Below are 22,021 nucleotides of genomic sequence, written 5' to 3' on the forward strand. Positions count from 1 at the left end.
ACTAGGGTGCCCATGAATTCTTGTAATGAGTGAAAATATGGGTGATGGATTTTAAAACTGTTGTACTATTGTTATAGCTTCCCAAAAAATGAAGAAAGGCGACATAAATGGCTCAGCAGTCTATATATGAAGTAGAAATACAAAAAAAACAGTCTTCACTTCGAATCTTCCTGTTTTTATACTGCTAATTCCCGCTAATTATTAAAAGCCTTTATAAGTATCTTAAGGTCACAAACTGCGTAAGTTTAAACTTCAATACCAATCTGCGTTTAATAATCTTAGCAAATTCGGATTTGTCTCACATAGCTTAATCTCATAGTCACCCTATTAGAAAGGGACAGACAGCCTCTGTACTAACTGTTTCACTCGGCTCGTTTTTTGGGTTTATATGCGCAGTCCTGTTTACTAATATTATGTCTATGAGCAGTTCATACACATTCGAATCGAAATAACAATAATTCAATTCTAAAATAATATCACAATAAAAGCAATTCGGGTAAAGTGATAAGATGAATTTTGCCAATTTTGATTTAATCTTATCATTAGGTTTCGAAGAAAGTTGTTTTCATTTATTTTGTATCTAAAAAGAAACTCGTTATTCAAACAGAAAAAGCATTTTTGTGTTTCAATAATTGCAAAACCTCTTTTTTGCATCATTCTTTTCTTTTTTACCATCATTAGCTCGTGCAAGTTTCAAGTTTGCAATTTTGCATAATTTGCATGCGAGTAATATCTGTTAAAAATCTGCTTACTTTATAGTAAGACCAAACCTTAAATCGGCCATGTTTTATGGCAATAGACAATTTTGCCGCGCGTGGGAGGAGTCGTGCTATTCCCGCCAAAGATCTGTCAAATTGTCAAAATCGGGATAAGTTTACGTGTGTGAGGTTGTTTATTTTTGTTTTAATTAAATCATTTAGTGTAATAAATCCAAAAAATGTCTAAATTAGACGATAGTGAAGATAATTGGATTGCTACGATGGATAGCCTTTGTTCAGATTTAAACGTCGACCCTGTGGCAGCCAAAAAATCGAAGGAGTCTTTTTTAGAAATAAAACGAAATTATTCTTTAGATGTAAGTATTTTAGCAAAGTCCTTACATATTAAAACCTGATATAGTATCCTTATATTACAATAAAACCTGTAAAACAAGTGAGCATCATAACATTACGTACATAGGTGTCCTGGTGATTAATAAACAAACGTAGGGATTAACTAGGAAACAGCGTTGTCACAAAACTTAATTGTGCCAGAAACTGTTATTCCCTTAACCTAACAGCGCATATAATCTTAAGTTCATGTGATTTACTCATGTTATTATTTTTAACCTGAAATAATTTTCGCCTGCATACTCCACGCGATATCCTTATCAAAGGACATAAGTTATGACGTCAAAAGTATTTTAATAAACTCACACACACGTAGACAAATGCATTAAAAAAAGTGCAGTAATGATAGCCTATATTTGAAATGTTCATCAAGATGAACACAACCTTATGGCTAATAGAATTAGAAATCATTGTGTATGATGGTAAATTTTAAGGAATATTGTGTTTTGTAGGGTGATTCATTGCACTGGATGGCATGTGCCCTGTATGTAGCATGTCGGACATCCATAACTCCCACAGTGCAGTCTGGAACGGCTGTGGAAGGAAACTGTGTCAGCCTTACAAAGCTACTGAGACTTTGCAACATAAGGTATATTCTTTAATTTACCCTTTTAATAAATAAGTTAATAAATTATGTTGCTATGTAATATGTATGTCATCATAATCATCTGCCTGGCCCTTTCCTAAACATATTGGGGTTGGCTTCCAGTCTAACCAGATGCAATTGAGTATGAATATTTTACATGGAGTGACTAAGCTAATATAAACTTTAATATGTGTTCTTATCATGTAATATTGTCCACAGTCTTATCCAGTTTTTCAAAAAAATCAAGAACTGGATGGAGATGGCTTCAATGTCAACTGAATTCAGAGATAGAATATCACATTTGGAGCACAAGTTTGCAGTGTCCACTGTTCTATATAGGAACTTCCAGCCTATCTTCCAACAGATATTTTCTGGCTTAACAAATGAACCTTTGAAGGCCAGTACTAAAAGAAGGCCTAAGTAAGTATTCTATGTTACTCTATAGGTTGTTATAACCATAGTAGGCAAATAATTTGCTATACAAATTAACTACATTAAAAGTAGAGTTTTAATTTAGTTTTTCCTGCATTAACAAAAGCTTTTATTACACAGGACTCAGCCATGTACAACAAATGCGTTGTTTGAATTCACATGGTGTTTGTACATATGCGTAAAAGGGGAGTTCCACAAGTCAGCCCATGATCTTGTAGATATGTACCATTTGCTGCTAGCATGTTTAGACTTTGTGTTTGGAAATGCATTTATGGACCGAAGGATTGATTTGATCAACCCAGCTTTTAAAGGTAAGTCAGAAATAGTTGATATTTTTGGCTAAAGAAGAAAATATACAGATAGTTTAAATTTTATAATGAACACTTTTAGGTTTGCCAAGTGACTGGTTACAAGATGATTTCAAATTGCCATCAACAACACCCTGCATAATGCCTGCATTGTGTGAAATAAAAAATGGGCTACTGGTAGATGCTGCTGCAACAAAAGAATACTGCTGGAAGCCTGTAGTGAAATCATTTTTCGAGAAACAAGTAAGTTAAAGTTTTAAATAATATGTATCTAATTTTGATGTAAAAAGCAGAACTGGGACTTGATACTTACCATTAATTTTTGTAGATTTTAAAGGGTGACATTGAGCAACTGAGTGGAGTCCTCGAAGTTGGAACTTTTGACCAAAATCTTAAATCATTGAACAATTTATATGAAACCTATGTGCTAAGTGTTGGAGAATTCGATGAACGTATATTTTTAGGTGAGTCCTTCACAAACATTAATTTAAAAAGAGGTTCTATGCTTCTCACTCAAGCCACTGGCCACTAAGAAAACTGTTTGGTACTGAAGAAAAAAACAATTGCCTGTCATTTTAATTTCAAAGCTTTGTTTACTGTAGGCGAAAATGTCGAATATTTATTATTTAAATCCTATATTAACATGTTTTGTTGATTATGAAGGTAATATAATCTTAGAATACATTTTTTTTTCATTAATTATACTGCTACCAATTAACATTAATTTACCATGTGCTTCTAGGTGAACATGCAAATGAACAAATTGGTACAACAAACAAAGTTTCTGGTGATGAAATATCACAAGTTATTGCTACATTTGGGCCGGTGAGTGCATGTACAAATTTATTTAATATTGCATTTTTAGAAATTATGGTTTTTTTTTTACAGATATAAACTATAATCTGACCTCAAAAATTCTCTAGTATTTAAAGTCTTTTAAGAATTAATTGTTTATTTTTTAATTTATACTTGTCTTTATAGAGCAATCGCGCCTGTACTGAAACTCCACTAACGGGTCGGCGCTACTTAGCACGGCGTGGTGAGGAGTTGACGCCGGTGTCTGAAGCCAAGAACAGCCTTGCGAGGCTCGCTGCTTACCTCAGACAGGCAAAGGCCAAGCCCTCAAGAGATCTACTCAAATTATTCACGTAAGTCCGTTTGTTCCTATACTTGAGTAACTGTAGCTATTTCCTTTGGGCTTCACCCTCTTACCAACGAAATACACACCCATTATTAAAAAGTATTATAAAATTTTATCCATTAATTAGATAGGATTGAGTGTATGTATGTTCCTTTTTCTTGTTGAATAAAAGCAATCTGTTTCTTTGCTCAGGTGCAAGAAACAGTTGTAATTTATTGAAAACCATTGTTCTAATAATTTACGAGTAGCTTTACTTCAAAGTAAATTCTTCTATTTGCCTAATAAGTTGTTCATTCTTATCCACAGAGACTGTAATGTAAATATAGAGGCAATAGACACAAATCTGGTGCAACCATGCAACAAATGGATGGAGAAGTTCGCCAGCAGTTTGAGAGAGACCAACAGTGCTTCCAGCAACGAAACTATATCTTTCCGATGCAATATGGTTACCTGTTTATACTACAAAGTGTTTGAACATATAATCAGAGAAGAACATAGGAAAAAACCCCAAGTATCCCTGAATGTAAGTACTTGAAAAAACTTTTATGTTATAAAAATATTTCTGCCTAAAAGTTTAGCACTAAATGCATTGTGCGTCATTCGTTATCAGCAATGCAATTGCAAGCTAATGATAAGATAAATATTAAATTAATCTAACATGCTGCAATGTTTTTGTGTTAATGACCTAGGCTTGTTATCATGTTATTGAGCTTTTGTAAAAATATGTTAGTCATCACTGCAAATATTTGTGATTGAATAATACTACATCATACTTATTTTTGGTCCTTCCTGTACTATATCATATCACGAATTATTAAGCAACTTATACCATAAACTCGACGTATCTTTGGAAAATCAAACAATAGCACCAAATTGAATAACTGCGTTTTCATACAGGAGGATATTACGCGCTCATAGTAAAACCGAGCATCAAAAATCTGTCGCTCGATTTTAAAAGTCATGTTTTCCACCGGTAGCTTTTTGATTGTTTACTGACGCGCTTTCAAATCGAATGAGGTTACGTTCGGAAAAAACGAGCCACCAGTGTGAAGTGGCTGTATTTTTTTTTATATTTATGTGAACGATGTTAACTTTACTAAAAAAACTATAGATAAGATGAAATATTCCCATGCAAAACTATGACAAGGAGCTAGCAAAGAATATTCTAGAATGTCTTTTGTAACAGATGTTGCTGACTCAAGAGACCTACCAGTTGGCAGTCTACGCTTGCTGTACAGAAATAGTGCTCCATGCATACGGCGTTCATTCGTTAAAGTTTCCCCGAGTGCTGCAGATATACGGACTCAGTGCCTTCCACTTCTACAAGATTATAGAGCTCGTTGTACAGGCGGTCGTGGAGAAACTCAGTAGAGATGTTATCAAACATCTTAATGCTGTAAGTTATATTTTATTAGTGTGTATTTTAATCTCTTCATGGATTTAGCTGTCTATACTTAAATTACGTATTTTATGATAATCGTAGAATATCTTAAAAATAGCATATTATAATAATATGTTCTATTGAAAGAGGTTTAAAAAAAAAAGTTATATTCCCTTCTAACTTGATTCGTCACTCTTCAGATATTCAAATAAACTTTTCGGCTACACAGTAATCACTGAATACCTCTAATACTAACTTTTATTTATTTCGCTAAATTATCCCATTTCTCAAGGTTGAAGAAGAAGTGCTGGAGTCATTGGTCTGGACATCAGACAGCCCGTTATGGGACCAACTTAGTAAAACGCCAGTACCCGCATCACAGGATGTTAAAGTTCACGATTCGCCACATCGCAGGAGTAAGTACCTATTTGCTCTAGGTATAGTTTTAGCCAAACTTAATGGCGGTTTGAAACTATCTTCAGGGAATAAAACAGGATATGTGGCCTGACCTCTTAGTAACACTAAAAAAAAAATAGATCGTAATATTCTGACCCGACATTAAAGTTGGCACAAATTGCTATAGATACTAAACGTAAGATTTAATTTTAATATATTAAAACATGTATTTCTTTCACAGATGGCCTACAATCACCAGTTTCGGCAGCCATCGACCGTTACCTATCTCCGATAGCAGATCAGGCGAAAAAGCAGCTCTTCAAAGACCCTATCAAACCAGGCCAGTCTTTACTAGGTAAAATCACCTTCTCATAACTCTCTGTGTTTATAATTTTTGTATGTTACCTCCTTTGTGACAATGCCCTTATTGATGACTAGTGGCAAGCGTCACTTTATTTATTTAACTAGCCGTTTTCCCGCGGTTTCACCCGCGGCCCGTGGGAGCGACTGCCCGCACCGGGATAAAATATAGCCTAAGTTACTCGCAGATAATATAGCTTTCTAATGGTGAAAGAATATTTAAAATCGGTCCAGTAGTTTTTGAGTTTATCCATTACAACCAAACAAACAAAGTTTTCCTCTTTATAATATTAGTATAGATAAAGGATTTACCATAAGCTTCTGTGTAGATAAAGCTAGAGTACAATGTTGAAACAAAGTATTCGTATAGTTCTTGTTATTTTTAGGTCGGTAAATCAACGACTTCCAATTGTATTACTTTTTTACTATTGATCATATTTCGAATGATATGTACATAGGTATTACCAATACCCATAATAACATTTAATTATTTTTTCCACAAAAACCCATACAGCAATTTTAAAGTATTTCTTCTTTCAGTAGCAACAAACAATACACCAGCCAGACAAGAGCCTAGCACCTCGCAGCCCACACCCAGTTGTTCAAACGGCGACAGCAACCCGTCCACGCCTAAGAAAACTAATAACTCGCTAATACTCTTCTTTAGAAAGGTAACTTGTAAAGGTTTACTTAATCCGTATTATAGAACTAGTTTTGAGAACAAAAAGTGGGTCAAAATCAATGAATTGGCTTCAAATCCCTGCATGACAATAGCCGTTTTCTACATTCATTCAATTTAAGCAGTCGTGCAATTTAAATAGCGTATAGGATTGAGCGCGATTTAAAATGCAGCATGTGGTTTTTTCCAAAATTTCAAAGCAAAGGCGGCAAAAGAGATGGCGATCGCCCAAAGCCTTGCGGTCTAACGGGCTTCGCGCTCGCTGAACGTTATAAATAAAAAATAGAGTACTCGTCAAAAAAAATCTATTCAAAATTGCATGTTGCCTTGCCAAATGTGTGTTACTCATCATCTATAGGCGTCAAGTAGTCGTATTGAACAAAAGCAACTGCCTACAGGCCTAGTGAATGGTTCGCTAGCCCTTTTGACGCTTTCTAGCACTTGAAAAAATGCTTCATACTATAGAACACAAACATCTAGAATCCGACGATTCCTTACCATCAGATAATTATTGTCAAACGCGTGCCCACCATACAAGAAAATCTGTACCATATTTCGCCACGAGGCTTTCACTGCCTACAAGCCCCTAGCGCTGACTAAAACGCTTTATAATGCGTCTAATATTAGTACTTACTAAAAGATTTATTTGTTCCAGTTCTACAGCCTAGCAGTGGTCCGTATAAACGACTTATGCACCCGACTGCGCCTCACCGACGAGGAGCTGAAGCGCAAGATATGGACGTGCCTCGAGTACTCCATCATGCATCAGACGCAGCTCATGCGGGACCGACATCTCGATCAGATACTAATGTGTGCTGTGTATGTTATATGTAGAGTGAGTATTGTGTTTACTTTGTTATACTAAACTAGCTGGCTGATGTTCGCTGTTTCACCCACGTCCGGAGGGAAGTCCTCCCTATATTCATAGAAATAGTCTAGCTTCATAAAAAGGTTTTTTTATATTTTGTTCTGTAGTTTCGGATCCTTTAGAAATACGAACAAAATGTTCAACTAGGTTCACCGCCAGTGGTTTTACATGCTTCTTAAGTTTTATCAAAGCCGTTTGCGCGAAAGGTAGAAACAAACATACCCACTCACAAACTTTCATAATATTAGTGTGATTTCAGCTTACAATAGTATTCAATTTTGTAACAATCATTTATTTTCAGGTGTCAAACAATCCTACAAATCAAGTGGAGAGGACATTTGCGGAAATCATGCGTTGTTACAGACAGCGGCCTTTAGCTGACAATCATGTATACAGATCTGTTCTGATCAAACAAAGCCAAGGAGAGAGTGAGTAGCCTGAATACATAAATATCAATAAAATAAATAAAAAGTCACTTCACAAAGTTTCTTTTAATAATTCCTGTATGAACAAGTAACCAATTTCAGTCTCCAGATTTTTTTTCTCTTTCTTGAAATAATTTTATTCCTTTTGTTACTCTTTGCAGGTTCACCAGAGAGAGGCGATTTGATTAATTTCTATAATAAAGTTTACGTGCAATGTATGCAGAGCTTCGCGCTGAGGTTCACTGGAAAGCATAAAGATGTAAGCATGTTATCTATATAATATTTATATGCCATGAATTGTATTCTTGCATAATTATTTAAACACTAGCCTTTTCTTTGCCTGTTATATTTGGTTTATATAAAACTATCGTCAGCAGTTTTACCAGCTTCCTAAAGGTACTACTTTCCACATCTAAATTTATAAAGAAGCTTTTGTGTAATGATTATGTGGTGTCATTAGTTTATTGTGTCGGTTCGGGCATTCGTGCTAGAAGTAGTAAGGAAGTGCGTGTTTGTGTTGTGCAGGAGTGCAGCCTGTCTCCGCTGCCGAGCGGGCGCGGCGCGGCGGCGTGGTCGCCGGCGGGGCAGCGCGTGTCGGAGCGGCACCAGCTGTACGTCAAGCCGCTCGTCACGCCGCCGCCGCACCACCACCACCTCACCTACCGCTTCAGCCGCAGCCCCGCCAAGGTATGCCTCGACACTACTTCCTGCCGGGGCTGCGGGATTGTTTGAAAGAGTTACCGCGGCCCTGGTAGATAAAAGACCTACGACGGAACACGACGGTTTTTAGTCAATACGAGTCTGACACTTAACCGCTACTAACCCACAGCGGGATAATTTTTGTAGTCGTTAAAAAAAAACAGTACTTACGTCATTATATTTTGTCAGGACCTGCATGCGATCAACACGATGGTGTCGTGCGAAACGGGCGGGCTGACGGCGCTGGGCGTGAAGCGCGGCGCGGAGGCGGGCGGCGACGCGGGGAAGCGGCCGCGCCAGCACCCGCCCGCCGTCGTGCGCAAGCTGCAGGGCCTCATGTCCGACCGCCAGGCTGTCTAGAGGTACTGACCCTGGATTTTAACCCCACAACAATATTTTTTGGGGGTCTACGTACGACTGCCTATTGCATCACAACGTAATGATACTATTGATGCGCATTGGGACTTTCACCTTATAATACGTATAGCAGAGAATGATAACGTCCACATTGCTTCACCGTCCCTGTGTGCATAGATCATCAATTAATCTATTCTTTGTTAAAAGTAATCTGTTTCTTTGTTTTCAGATTCAACCGACTCCATCCAAATTAACGTTCGAGTTTATTTACGTTCTTAGTCATATTTATTTTGTTTCACTTAGTACCAAAAATCGCTTCTAGCTCTCTAGCCGTCGTCTTTCCTTTTGTAAAAATATTTGATTATTTGACGAATTTAACAAAAAATATGAAATCAATTGAATTTGTTAAGGTTGACTACAATGACTAATGCTTTGTCACAATTATGATAACGAGGTGCTGGTGCAGTTCCTCGCGTACTTAGCACCCACAACGTTGAGAAAAATACACATTGATCTCATTTTTATTTATGTCGATATACATAATAATATAGTATTGATATGCCATAACTTGAATTTTGCTCATCCTTACGTAAGATTTAAGTTATAATGATAATGGAGTCTATAAGGGCTGTGTCGGAATGAAATTGGTGTTTCTGAGGCAAGAACACTTAATTGTTTTTAATTACTAGATTTCAAAATGCTACCAACATATACCTACTTTTAAGTTTTTATTTCAATCTTAACACAATGACTTTGCTTGAAGCAGACATTTTATTTTATGCCAGATTTTTTCATATTGTAGACTACCTAAACGGAGTTCCTCGCAAATTTTGTTTACCCAAATCTGACATACTTTAGTTTCTTCCATTAATTGTATTATTATTCCTTAGTTTGTAAGTAATCAGAGAAAATTATAAAATCAATTTGTTTAAACTACCAATCAAAATTAAATGATTGTATATTTCGGACATAAGCGCTATATATCATGTATTCTATTAGATTTTACCCTTAGATAGTAAATAAAAGATGTATTCGATATATTGTTTTTATTACACACCAATTAAATTGAGCTTAAATTACATATTGTACATGAAAGATGAATATATTCTAAGCAGAACATTATTTTCATGAGGACAGCAGACAAATAGTTCAGAAATGGCGAAATCCAATTCACAATTATTTTACATCTAGCTAATTAATCAATTATGCGTCCGTGTAACACGATAAAATTATAATTCGTTGTGAATGCATATGCATAATTTGAACTTCAACACTTCACTACACGCTCCGCCCGATAGCTTTTGAAAGGTCCATAAATAAACTGCTCACGTCAAATAACTATGTCTTCGAAGTTGGACTACGCAACAATACGACGAGGCTCAAAAGACAAAATGTATGAACAACGAAACAGTACTGCGCGAGGCATCAAACTGGTTTGGGCCAAGTTATTTGTAGTGATTGGTGAATCTACAGCAACTCGTCTGTAGTGGCGTCGGAGCGGTCAGAGCGGTCGGAGCGATCGGAGCGGGCGGCGGTGAGGCGCGGCGCGGGCGCGGCGGGTCAGGTGGCGCGGCCCTTGCCCTCCTTGATCGCGATCACGTAGCGCTGCGCCACGCGCTCCGCCGGCGAGTACCCGTCCGCGTACGATGAGTCCTGGGGATAACATCATGTTTGTAGAGAATTCTGGGGCCCGATTCTCCTGAGTTAATAATGTCAAAATCGAATAGAAATCGAATCGCAATATGATCGCAATAGCAGTTTTAACCATATCGGGCATTCTGCTACTAATAAAAGACCAATCGTATTCGATTGACATTTGATTGGTCTGCTATTTTGGTAATTTTGGTCTACACGGTAGTTTGCTGTAATCATTTGCAGACAAAATGATTCATTATTGAATGACAGAAAAGGATAAAAACGTTTATTTCAAAGAAAGAATAGCGGAATGCCACATACGCTTCAATCGTAATCGAGTCGGGATCGGATCTCAGTCGAATCGAGTCGAACGTGAATCGTATGTCGCTTAAGTAAAATTAGGAGAATCGGGCCCCTGGTAGCCGTGCCCGTTTTTATGGACATACTGTTAGACTAAGTCTATATGACCCTATAAGCATAATAAAATGTTTTCAGTTCACTGTAGGTCGTAAAATTACATTACGGAGAAGTTGACATTAAGCTAAAAATGTATTCTAAATACTAGCTGGTGCCCGCGACTTCGTCTGCGCAGGTTTAGTATTTCGAACAATATGTTTACAAATTGTAGCCTATGTGTTATTCTGATGTATAAGCTATATTATTGTAAAGTTTCATTAAAATCCATTCAGTAGTTTTTGCGTGAAAGAGTAACAAACATCCATACATCCATACATACAAACTTTCGCGTTTATAATATTATTAAGTAGGATAAAGGCATTTAAAGTATTGTGCTGGTATCTAGACAGACAATCTACCTCAAACAGCACTTCGTAAGGATCAGCAGCATTAGCTGGCAGTCTGTTGACCACAGCCCTGTAGAAGCAGGTGGTTTGAGGATACAACGCCATGACGACCGCGCCCTTCGGGAACAACGCGTGCTCGTCGACGCGAGGATCCGCGCGCATCAGAGGCAATGGAACCACGCGACGTTTACTCAGAACATGGCGGTTCTTTTGCTCCTCGTCTATATCATCCACTTCGTATTTGCCCTGAGCTGGCAACCAGCTTACAACCTGTAGCAGTCAAAGACATTTTTACAACATTAAAATACTTGAATAATTATCAGCTTGCTGAATGAAAACATTGGTAAAAAAAAATGTTGGAGGGTAAAAGTTATAAGATGAAAAAAGGTGAATAGTTGTTTATTCAAAGTAGGCTGAAAATGTGCACTTTTGGAAGATCAACTTTACAAAAAACAGCTCCCAAAACTCCCGCCCTTCAACACTTCCTATTTGTTTTTGCTGCAACAAGAAATTGTGGAAAAAAGTCTTTTGGCTTACCTCTGCTAATATCCAATTTTCCTCCTTATCTGACACTCTGACGAGTGCAGCAACAGCATCACCGGCCTTAGCAATATGTCCAGGGTCGGGAGGCACGGCCCCGCACAGTGGAGGCGCTCGCTCGCCGACGCGGCCGACGTGCAGGGGCAGAGTTTGTGCCGCACTCAGCAACATCTTCATGAGAGCGCCGCAACCAATCGTCTCTTTGTTGCCGGCGTACCGCGCCTGGTTGGTTACGTGTTTAGAAATTAATCTTTAGTTATCAAAAAAGGTGTGTATTTTTTGAGCAGCTTACTAATTTTTTGAACATTCTCTCTATTATTGAATGAGAGGGGTGGTAGTTTCATTGAACAGTGAATATATAAACTGTAATCTAGGTTTCTATTCTTGTGTGCAGATTTAAAAGGGTATATAGATAGACTATAGTTGAGAGAGAGTATAGAGTTTGGAGTATACCTGGATTCTTCTTTCATTCTTTATACTCCTAATTTCATAGATACGGGACAATGCTTTCCGAATCAGACTCTCTTCTTGTTCAGCTGCTGACAGGGCCGATTTGTACAAATTTTTCAGTTGCATCTGGAATATATCATTTTTATTAGGATTAACTGTTATCAATATTACACAATGAAGCAACAGTGCCAACACACAATGTAGGTACTGTGTATACAAGCATTTTAGAAGAAAAGATCATGCAATGTAGATAATGACTTATTTCTTTTTTTAACTATGTTTTGTAATAACTAGCCAATACCTGTTGAGAAGAACTGGAGGAGTCTTCATTAGAGGGGGGTGACTCCACTGCCTTCTCTGCTCTCAATATTGAATCAATGCACTGCTCATTGCGAGCTCTCTCTGCTTCAATGTCATAGATCAATCTGTGCAGGGATCTGAGGCGCTCCTGAAAACAAATCAATTTCGATATAAGAAGCTCATGAAGCTTCAAAGTAATTCTTCACATTGGAGGGCTTCAGACCGCTAATTGTAAAATAATCTGCATTAGCCATTGCACACAGTTCAAAATTGTACAAAATAATGACTCAAGCTGCTTTGAATAGTTACCTGCACTTGTTGAGCAGCCACATCAGCCGTGAGGGGCATTTTGTAGGGCGAACGATAAACTCCAACTCAGATATATTGCATGGAACCAGCACACACAGACAAATACCTGAGAATTAACAAAACTGTGAATGGATTTTTATTGCCAGAGCGCAAGCTCAACCTCAGGCCCCTATAACAATAAAATAACAAAAGTTTTGGGAAAGCTTTTGATAACATACCCCAATCAATAATTTGTATATTAAACTGGAATACACCATCAGATAAGTATGGAGAAGAACCTAATCAACTAAGTCTTGTTGGTGGCTTTTATGAGTACGTTGTATTATCGACTTTCTGGCCTAAGGGTGGCTAAATACCAGAAAGTAAAAGCCTTCTATTTTATAAAGCAACAAAATAAGCAATAATATTTTTTTGTTTATTTGACACTTTGCCCACTGAACTGAAATCTGCATCCAATGACACTGACATACACCAAGGGTGACATATTTACAGGACAGGAGGACCACAGATTACTACGGACAATATCAAGAACTTGGCCGGCTGGATAGAGATTGTCCAGTTTCCAACATTTTCCTACGGAGACAAGAAAACGATATTTTAAATATTAAGATTTTTAGCAGAAAGTAGTCGTTATCCGTTATTTTACTGACCCTCCATAAATCTTTTTCAATATTTCGTTAACTTTTTGCGGATCATAAATATTTTTATTTCTATTATTTCTCATCTAGTAACACTGTCAGTTGTTTGGTTTGGCGTTTAATTTTTAGGTATTTTGGCCGAAACAAATCTGTAAATATCAAAGGAATATTATGATGATAATGAAATTACCACTTTTACAGTGAAAGCCTATGACCCTAAGTAGTTAATGTGAATATTATTTCATAAGTAGGCCATTTGCGTTCTAACGGATTTGGTTACCGGTACGTCAGAGTAACTTCGTAATCATCAAAATTATATCAATGTAGAGTTTCACCTCAGTTTCACTAATTACGTGTTGTTTCAGGGATTTAGTGAAGTGTGAAGTTTTAAGTGTTGAATTCATGATAGAAGAAGTTAGTGGTCATGGCAGAAAATGATGATTATTTAGAAACGATCGACAACAATCATTTGGACGGAACCAACGGTTCCCTAAACATGACTGACAATAGTCTCGGAGTGAGTATTTTCAGGTCTACTCTTGAATAAAGTAACATCTTGTGTTTGTGCAAAGGCATATCAACTCAGTGTGCTTCGATGTAGGAGAAGAAATTACACTTTTTTGTAGTAAAATGTAACACTTGCCGTGTAATAACGGTAATCGGCCTTTACAGTACTAGTTTGCGAAGCTAACCTGTACATTTAATGATATACGTGTACTTTTCGAATGAAAAATGTGAAAAAGTATTGTAATTCAGAAAATCGCGGCGCAGTTTTGAAAAAGCTGTTGTATTTATTGTGAAATCATGTGTTTGTATACTTCTAATGTGTAGAAAACACAACTAATCACCAAAAGCGCCTTGGTTATGTCGTTTTTATGTAAGCCAGATAACAGTTTAGCTATTTGATAAAACATTGTGTTGGTGTTTATTGTTTATCAATGTGCTGTTTATATTTGTCTTCATTCATAGTAATCATAGTCCTCTTTAGTTTATTGATTAATCTCTCCAGTCAACTGTATATTTGTCATTTTGTTATTTTCTTGTTTGAGATGACATTCAGTTGTGTTAGCAAATAATTAATAAGTTAAATAATGTGGGGAGCCATTATCTATACTGCAATGTTATAAGTTTTAATAGTTTTAGCAAGTTTTTGGTATTGAGTACATATTTTTGGTTACCTAGCAAGATTTCTGCTTTCTTTTCACACCTTTTGCTACACTCTTACCCTTGAATTATACTAAATAAGATGTATTATGTAGTACCCATATTGTACATTTTTACCTAACATTTTACATGGCAAACTTATAATATTCTTAAAATATGAAAACCTCAACAATTCTTTATTTTCCTAAGTCAAATTATCAGTTTCCAACAAATAAATATGGTGTACCACTACTCAGGGTGGCGATGAAGCCGCTGGCAGTGAGGTGCCAGACCTGGCAGCCATCAAAGCCCGAGTACGGGAAATGGAAGAGGAGGCTGAAAAACTAAAACAGATGCAAACCGAAGTTGACAAGCAGATGAGTATGGGTAGCCCACCGGGACTCAGTAAGTACTTGTTTTTATACTTTTTTAAAAACCTTAAAACCTCCTTTGTCCAGTTATAAAGGCTGTAAATTGTAGTTATCAGATGTAGGCTTGAAGAATTCAACAAAAAATAGTGATCATGTTAGTGGTGCATGAAAATTTTCTTCATAATCCATATTAATGGCCATTTTAATAGAAGTTGCTTCACCATTGCCAGAGAGATTATACTGTTCTCATAAAGTGAGCAAGTAGACCAATATTCTGAGTCTTGAATCAGAAAGTGCATATTTTTCTAAGCTATTGAACACAACTTTTTAACATGGCAAAAAATTTAAAATAGTAAATAGGTGACATAAATTTAAAAGTTTAAATGATTGATTTCACACAAATTATTTTTATGTTATCAAACTGTAGATATATTTATAGCAATATCATACACAGTAAAAGCAAGAATTCATAACATTTTGTACATTTATAATCAAGTAAAACAAATTAAGAAGAGATTTATGAAATCAGATTTTTTCTTGTCCATATATTTTCACAACAGCTGATTTCAATGCGAAACCATACCTTTTTGTGCACTGGCTGATAACTTAGTTTAATGTATTATCATTTAGCTTAATAAAGGAAGTTTAGGTTTCCAAAGATTAATTGAGGAAATCTCTCAAGTAGTATGGCAATATTTAAAGCCCTTAGAATGCCCTAAGCTCTGTGCTCTTAATGTGTTTTTATCCAAAAGGTCTTGCGTCTAAATATTGAGGATCACTACTCTGGTAACCTTATCAATTAGTTCTGGTAACACAAGGTGCTCTGAGAAATAAACAAAAAAGTATGCATGATTGATGTGTATTTTCGCAACGTTTTTGTATGCACCTCTATTCATCTGTTACAAAAGGTCTTCTGAAAATCTCAAGTAACATCCTTAATACTATATCGAGATATTGTCCATTAGAGACACTTAAAAAGAAGTATTAATAAAGTTCTAAACATAATTCAAAACCCCTGTCCCTTTTGTAATAGATGATACACATATACAAGCGTTTTACATATACAGAGCAATATATGAAGAATTCGGCCAAATTCATGCATCTAATTCTGAATTTTGCACCCTTCATTTGACTAATGTCATATAATGTTCTAAGCTGGCATAAGACAAAACACATAATTGTTGTAATTATATTCCCTAAGCAAAATATACTTTTACTCAACTTATCATTTGTTTGTATCCACAGCAAGTCCATTAAACATGTCTATTGAGGAGAAGATAGAGGCAGACAACAGATCAGTGTACGTCGGTAACGTGGACTACGGCGCCACAGCCGAAGAGCTCGAACAGCACTTCCACGGATGTGGATCTATTAATAGGTGACTATTTATTTTACTTTTTTTTTTTCTTCGTTTGTACCCTAAAGGCCAAGACTACTGAACCTTTTGAAAAAATATTTCACTGCTGTGAAGCTACGCTATCCCTGGGTGACATAAATGATATTATATTTGATTTGAGTACCTGATGTAGATCGCACGGAATGGGAATGGAGGTTGAAACCGCAGGAAACAGCTAGCTTGGGCATTGTGCAACAAGAAATAAAATTGAATCTCTAAGCTTAAAATATCAGATTTAAGTTTAAAAATCTCTCTTTAATCTTCTTTTGTTTGATATGAAAATAAATAGAATGTCGTACTTATTTACAGGGTTACGATATTATGTAATAAGTTCGACGGCCACCCGAAAGGATTCGCCTACATAGAGTTTGGCGACAAAGACAGTGTACAGACTGCAATGGCCATGGACGAATCATTATTTAGAGGGCGGCAGATAAAGGTGAGAGCCTGTTATAGTCATACCAATGATTTTTTATGTACCAGTAATATTTTGACGTATAAATCTCATAGCTATCTTGATTTGAACTGATCTGGAACATGTAGGATTGGTCAAAAAATACTTGAACATCGTCATTATGTCAGTAGAATCTGCTGAATGTAGTTCCCATTGTTTTCCAAAAGGAAAACTTGCAAGTAGCTTGCTTATCCGTTAAATGAATAATATGATTATAGTTTAGTGTCGTTTTGATGCGGCGCAGACGTGTAACGTTACGAACTTTTTAGTCTGTAAAAATATAACATAACAACGGAAATACATATGAGATATTTTGAGGGGTAGTATAAATTTTGAGAGCTTGTGTTCACGGCACGTTTTTCGTGACCCATTCAAAACTGACCGCCTGCGCCTGCATACGGTGAGTTAACCGTAGATTTTGACGGCAAGAAAACGGGTGAACAAGGCCTCACACGTTATATAACTGGTGTGCGTACGCAGGTGATGCCGAAGCGCACGAACAAGCCGGGGCTGTCGACGACGAACCGGCCGCCGCGCGCCATGCGGGGCCGCGCGCGCTCGTTCCGCGGCGGCTTCTCGCCCTACTACTCCGGCTACCGGCCCGTGCGCCGCGGCAGGTACAATCCATATTAACAACTGTCTACTACATCTTCTACTTCTGTGAACCACTTCTATTACATAATTTGCAACTGTTACCGATATGAAATTCGCATGTAAACAACACCGCCAAGTGTTGTAGCTCAACAAACTTTGTACAAACATTTGTTTTTATTGTAATTGGGCCTTGGATTTTAAACTTATCTTTAGTGTTTTATAACGATACGATCTCAGATTACATTGTCCGTGAAAGGTCAGTTTTAAAAACTCTTTTGCAATATTATTTTAAAATCAATAAAAGTATTTTTTGAAGAGCCATTACTTTTTATTTATAAAAACCGATTGTTGGATTTTGTATCTATTATATTTTATTTGCTAGTCTTAAACACCAAATACATCATAATATCCATTATATTATGACGTATTTGTTGTTTGTGAAGATGAGTACTTTAAATTCTATCCAAATTAAATATGCACATTATAAAATGAACATTATAAAAGTTTTACTGCAAATTTGTAGCTGTATGCAGGCTGATAATTTCAATTCCTTAGTTTTTTTTTTAATTATTACAACTATAAGTTTTATTATAAAGATCCTTTTATAAAAGCATGTAGACAACATAAGATTTTGTCAGTAAAGTCATTGGATATTTTTTTGTTTGTCATTTTGTTTTCATTGCATCTTTATTTATTTTATCAAAACAAAACATCCATCACCATCACTAACGCATATTGAAATTGTTGAATCATTTATCACTATCATCCATCATGAAATATGTGCTACTAACATGAAGTCTGAAGTAGACCTCGGCTCCAATAGTATTTTAAAGATCATTGCATCATTGACGTACAACCCATTAGAGATGAAGTTTGGTATCAATTATTGTAATACATTAACAGTTGCAAATTACAACAATTTCTACATAACTCGTGGAAGGTGCCACCACCTCGAACTCGCGTATTCTACTTCTGTTTTAGTGTTTTAGAAGTAGAAAGATTTGGTCAGTTTTATATTGCAAACATCAATATAAAATTGATGTTGGATGTGGCATCTTGCGCAAGAAAAAACTCTGTAGACACTAGACACTGTTGTAAAATTCGGTACAAACTGTTGTAAATTGATCAAAAGAAAGACAATATTTATACACACTTTTTACAAATAAAGTTTGTAATAGAAAACTGAGTATTTTCACTGCGGCCCCTCCTCCTGTGTGGACGTAGCTTGCATGGCAGGTAGCTGTAGCTGTAACGTAGCGCGTAGCGTAGTACTAACGGCGTGCCTTGTTTGCAGAGGGTACAGGCGCGGCATGTATTACTCTCCGTACTGAGTGCGGTAGAGGGGTGTTCCCCGCACCTAGTGCCACTGTGCCGTATACTAAGTTAGCAGCCCGTCTGCGCCACTGGACTCTAGCTCTACCCTTTACCTTTACTTTGTACACCTCGGTCGCGGTTATGTAGGTAAGGACAACATACGGACTCCGGTGTATTTATGACGGATCGCGATAAGTAAAATATAATTTTATTTTTATTTGTATAAGATTACTGAAATGAAGTGACTGTTTTGAAAATGTGCTGTTTTTGATTGTGAACAAAAAATTACTCGATAGGACTCGTTTAGGGCGATGTGCATAGAATAAGTCTAGAGATAGATAATTAAATATACAATGTTGACTTTGGCTGCTAATCGGACGAAGATCAGATTATGTATCTACATCAGTTAGATAATGTTAAAATATTTTCTTGACTCTGATTTTTGTATTATATTCGCCTTAAATATGTCGGTAAAGGTTTTGTGAATACATATAGTATTTTGGCAATCATTGTTCATATCGCGATTAGGTGTTTAGATTAAATGAAGCATCTTGTTGTAGCCGTTGTGAGCTCTGCAGAGGCCGTTAGAAATGCTAGTATACAGTTAAGTCGTAATATGAAGTATTTTAATAACCTATACGGTTGGTGAATATTGTTAAACTCCCGTAAAACGTAGTCGCGCTATGTTAGGAGCGCAACCGCGCATGAATCGCGCCGCCTCGCGCCTGCCCGTAGGGAGACAGCTTCCTTGTCAACAGATAAAATTATATAAGGGGGCAGCTCTCTTGTTTAACCAAGATCTTCATCTGCATTTGTTGCAGAATTGTTTTAAATAGTTTTAATTATTTGACTGTATCTACAATTTGTTTGTTACTTTATGAGATGAACTGTAACTCAAATTATCTTTGTGTATGATGGTATTTCCATGTTAGAATTAGTTGGTGTATGTCCATATAATGATTTTAGACAGAGACTACTTTTGTGTTTCTAATGCATCACAATAGTAGTTCAAAAATTCATGTTTATAATTAGAGTTTATTCTTATTTAATTTAAACCTGAACTCGGTATTTATCAATCTATTATAAAGTACACCTAAAAATTATCTCATGCCTATGTAATTTTTATGTTCTTTTCAAAAGATAAATATTCATAAAAATGGCACATTGAAAGCTCGAAAGAAAGAAGTAAAAGGAAAAAAAGATATGAGAGTAATTTAAGAATAATTTTAAGAATGATGCTGTTGTTTTATTTCATTCACCTTATTTTTCTGATTTAACCCTAGTAGGTGATATAAATAGGGTTCAAAAACCGTATTTACTCAAACAGCTGTCGTTTCCCGTATACTTTAACAATGAAATGTTATTAATATGGTGTTTCCCTGAGATTACCTCTGCACGCACTCTGATAAAATATTTTCTTATATTAGCCTCCGTTATGACTTAGCAGATTTTATCTAAAATTGAGAGCCTTTTTTGACGTAAGTTCAAACAAATGCACATTTTCTTGTGATTTATGTATATAGTTGTAAAGATTACAAGACTTCTATCTTTTTACCGTCGATAACTATGAATATATTGGAAACAGACCTTTCGACTACATCAATCAAGACATTATTATAATATGATAATTAGGTACCTTAAATACTAGATTCGATTTTAAAAAATAAAATAGGCTACCTTTGCCCAGCAGTAGGACAGTACGGGCTAAGAAAAGAAAAATTAGGCTACTCTATCTAGCCTATATTTCATCAGGGTACAAAGTTCCCCCACGCCTGAGACGAGGGAAACCGGGGGAAGTATATGGGAGTATTATTGGTTTTTTACAAGTATATCGCTCTATTTACAGAAGACTGCAGTTAGTAGTTTACTATGTAAGACGTTGACTTTGTAGAGCTGCAAACTTCAACACAGGTCTAGCCTTTTCCCAACTACGTTGGGGTCGGATTCCAGTCAACCGGATGCAGCTGAGTAGTTACCCAACGATGATAAACGGTGGGAGATTTAAAAAGAATAAGCAATGCCCTCAGACAAGAAAGGTTGAACAAATTACTTAAAAAGTTTATTAATTACGTAAAAAGTTTATTCATCGGCTATAGTTATCGGCACGGATAATGAGCTCTCGGCGGAAGAGTGGGGATCGCTTTGCCCACTGTACACTAAGGTGATCTTCACACTGCCCCGCATCACGCTGCATCTTGCGTGTCGACGCACCTACGCGCATTCCTGCGGGAGTGCAGATCTGCATCATCGTGCGGGTTTTTCACGCACTCACGCGGGAAGGTGCGTTTAGTAGATTCACGCACGGCGGCTCTCATCGAGTTCCATTTTCAAATATACACGTCATGCCCATTCAAAATCACGCGCGTCACTGCGGGATCAGTGTGCCATATCATGCGTCTCGCCCCGCACCTACGCGCGGGGGTGCGTGTTTCTCCGCATGTATGTGCGTGATCCGCATGAACGCGCGTGGATGCATTTTCAGTGTGTTGGACTATGCGTGTTTTCCATACAAACGGAGATCTTTCCATACAACGGAAAAAACGCATCCACGCACTACGCTGCATCATGCGGGGCAGTGTGATAATCGCCTTAAGGCAATAAACCAATAAATCACTTCTGCGCAGGTGAAGGTAAGGGCTCAATATCCTTGCCGATCATGAAGTCTGTCTGTATCTCTGAAAGTTATTTAATTCGGAAATTGCTAAGTTTCATCAAAAGCCGATCAGCCATACACATCGCTCCATTTTATAGTACGACCATTATCCTTCTATTCTATTTTTGTTTCTGGCAATCTCTGCCGTCGATGTTGATGTCGACGATTCTGCCACTGACAAGTGATATGAGAAGCAAGTAGGTACGATAACAATTTTAAAAACTGAAAGGAGAAAACTTTATATAGTCTGTTTTTTAATCTCGTAGACTAAATTGACACTTGCAAAATGTCAAACTTTCTAATAATTTCGCTAGCTCTGTGGTGCAGTGTTGTACTTACGATACCGGTTCGTTGAATCGTAACTTTTTACAATAAGTCATCCTGAAATAATGGGCTTATCCTTGATGATTACGCATGGCTTTGCGTGGTCAGATATCCCTGGCAGTTTGTAGCACGTCGTACAGCCATGTGTACGTACGTGAATTTTAAATATAAAACTTTGAATGAATATTAAATTCGTCTATTATAGATAAAAAGTTACGATTCAACGAACCGGCATCGTAAGTACAACACTGCACCACAGAGCTAGCAAAATTATTAGAAAGTTTGACATTTTGCAAGTGTCAATTTAGTCTACGAGATTAAAAAACAGACTATAGATCCCTACAATTTTAGAGTTT

At 36.8% G+C, this 22,021-nt stretch overlaps 3 protein-coding genes across 5 annotated transcripts; 2 read left to right on the plus strand and 1 right to left on the minus strand.

Annotated features, from left to right (window-relative positions):
• The first annotated feature begins 802 nt into the window (after window positions 1–802).
• On the plus strand, window positions 803–9,777 carry LOC110370641 (retinoblastoma-like protein 1). 2 transcript variants are annotated; one of them, XM_049845054.2, is made up of 19 exons: window positions 803–1,075; window positions 1,562–1,698; window positions 1,915–2,115; window positions 2,248–2,438; window positions 2,518–2,678; window positions 2,764–2,899; window positions 3,178–3,260; window positions 3,417–3,583; window positions 3,883–4,099; window positions 4,763–4,972; window positions 5,250–5,373; window positions 5,595–5,708; window positions 6,254–6,384; window positions 7,048–7,227; window positions 7,562–7,688; window positions 7,847–7,944; window positions 8,211–8,372; window positions 8,574–8,746; window positions 8,971–9,777. In XM_049845054.2, the coding sequence occupies exons 1-18, from the start codon at window positions 938–940 to the stop codon at window positions 8,742–8,744; spliced, it is 2,748 nt and encodes a 915-aa protein (XP_049701011.2). In that variant the 5' UTR covers window positions 803–937; the 3' UTR covers window positions 8,745–8,746; window positions 8,971–9,777. The 2 variants fall into 2 exon arrangements, with proteins under 2 accessions (XP_049701011.2, XP_049701012.2); XM_049845055.2 differs by having other exon boundaries at window positions 804–1,075; window positions 6,257–6,384.
• Window positions 9,773–13,248, minus strand: LOC110370604 (SAGA-associated factor 29). Of its 2 annotated transcripts, none has more exons than XM_021326483.3 (7): window positions 12,997–13,248; window positions 12,779–12,884; window positions 12,471–12,617; window positions 12,173–12,295; window positions 11,717–11,941; window positions 11,192–11,449; window positions 9,773–10,394 (listed from the first exon to the last, which is right to left on the minus strand). In XM_021326483.3, the coding sequence occupies exons 2-7, from the start codon at window positions 12,815–12,817 to the stop codon at window positions 10,302–10,304; spliced, it is 885 nt and encodes a 294-aa protein (XP_021182158.1). In that variant the 5' UTR covers window positions 12,818–12,884; window positions 12,997–13,248; the 3' UTR covers window positions 9,773–10,301. The 2 variants fall into 2 exon arrangements, with proteins under 2 accessions (XP_021182158.1, XP_021182160.1); XM_021326485.3 differs by having other exon boundaries at window positions 12,779–12,900.
• A 256-nt stretch (window positions 13,249–13,504) lies between these two features.
• LOC110370605 (polyadenylate-binding protein 2) lies at window positions 13,505–19,924 on the plus strand. Its single transcript, XM_021326486.3, has 7 exons — window positions 13,505–13,698; window positions 13,782–13,933; window positions 14,817–14,964; window positions 16,176–16,308; window positions 16,636–16,765; window positions 17,261–17,397; window positions 18,669–19,924. Exons 2-7 carry the CDS (start codon window positions 13,841–13,843, stop codon window positions 18,703–18,705), a joined length of 678 nt encoding a protein of 225 aa, XP_021182161.1. The 5' UTR covers window positions 13,505–13,698; window positions 13,782–13,840; the 3' UTR covers window positions 18,706–19,924.
• Window positions 19,925–22,021: the final 2,097 nt, after the last annotated feature.

Source organism: Helicoverpa armigera, chromosome 15, assembly GCF_030705265.1.
Source record: "Helicoverpa armigera isolate CAAS_96S chromosome 15, ASM3070526v1, whole genome shotgun sequence".
NCBI lineage: Eukaryota > Metazoa > Arthropoda > Insecta > Lepidoptera > Noctuidae > Helicoverpa > Helicoverpa armigera.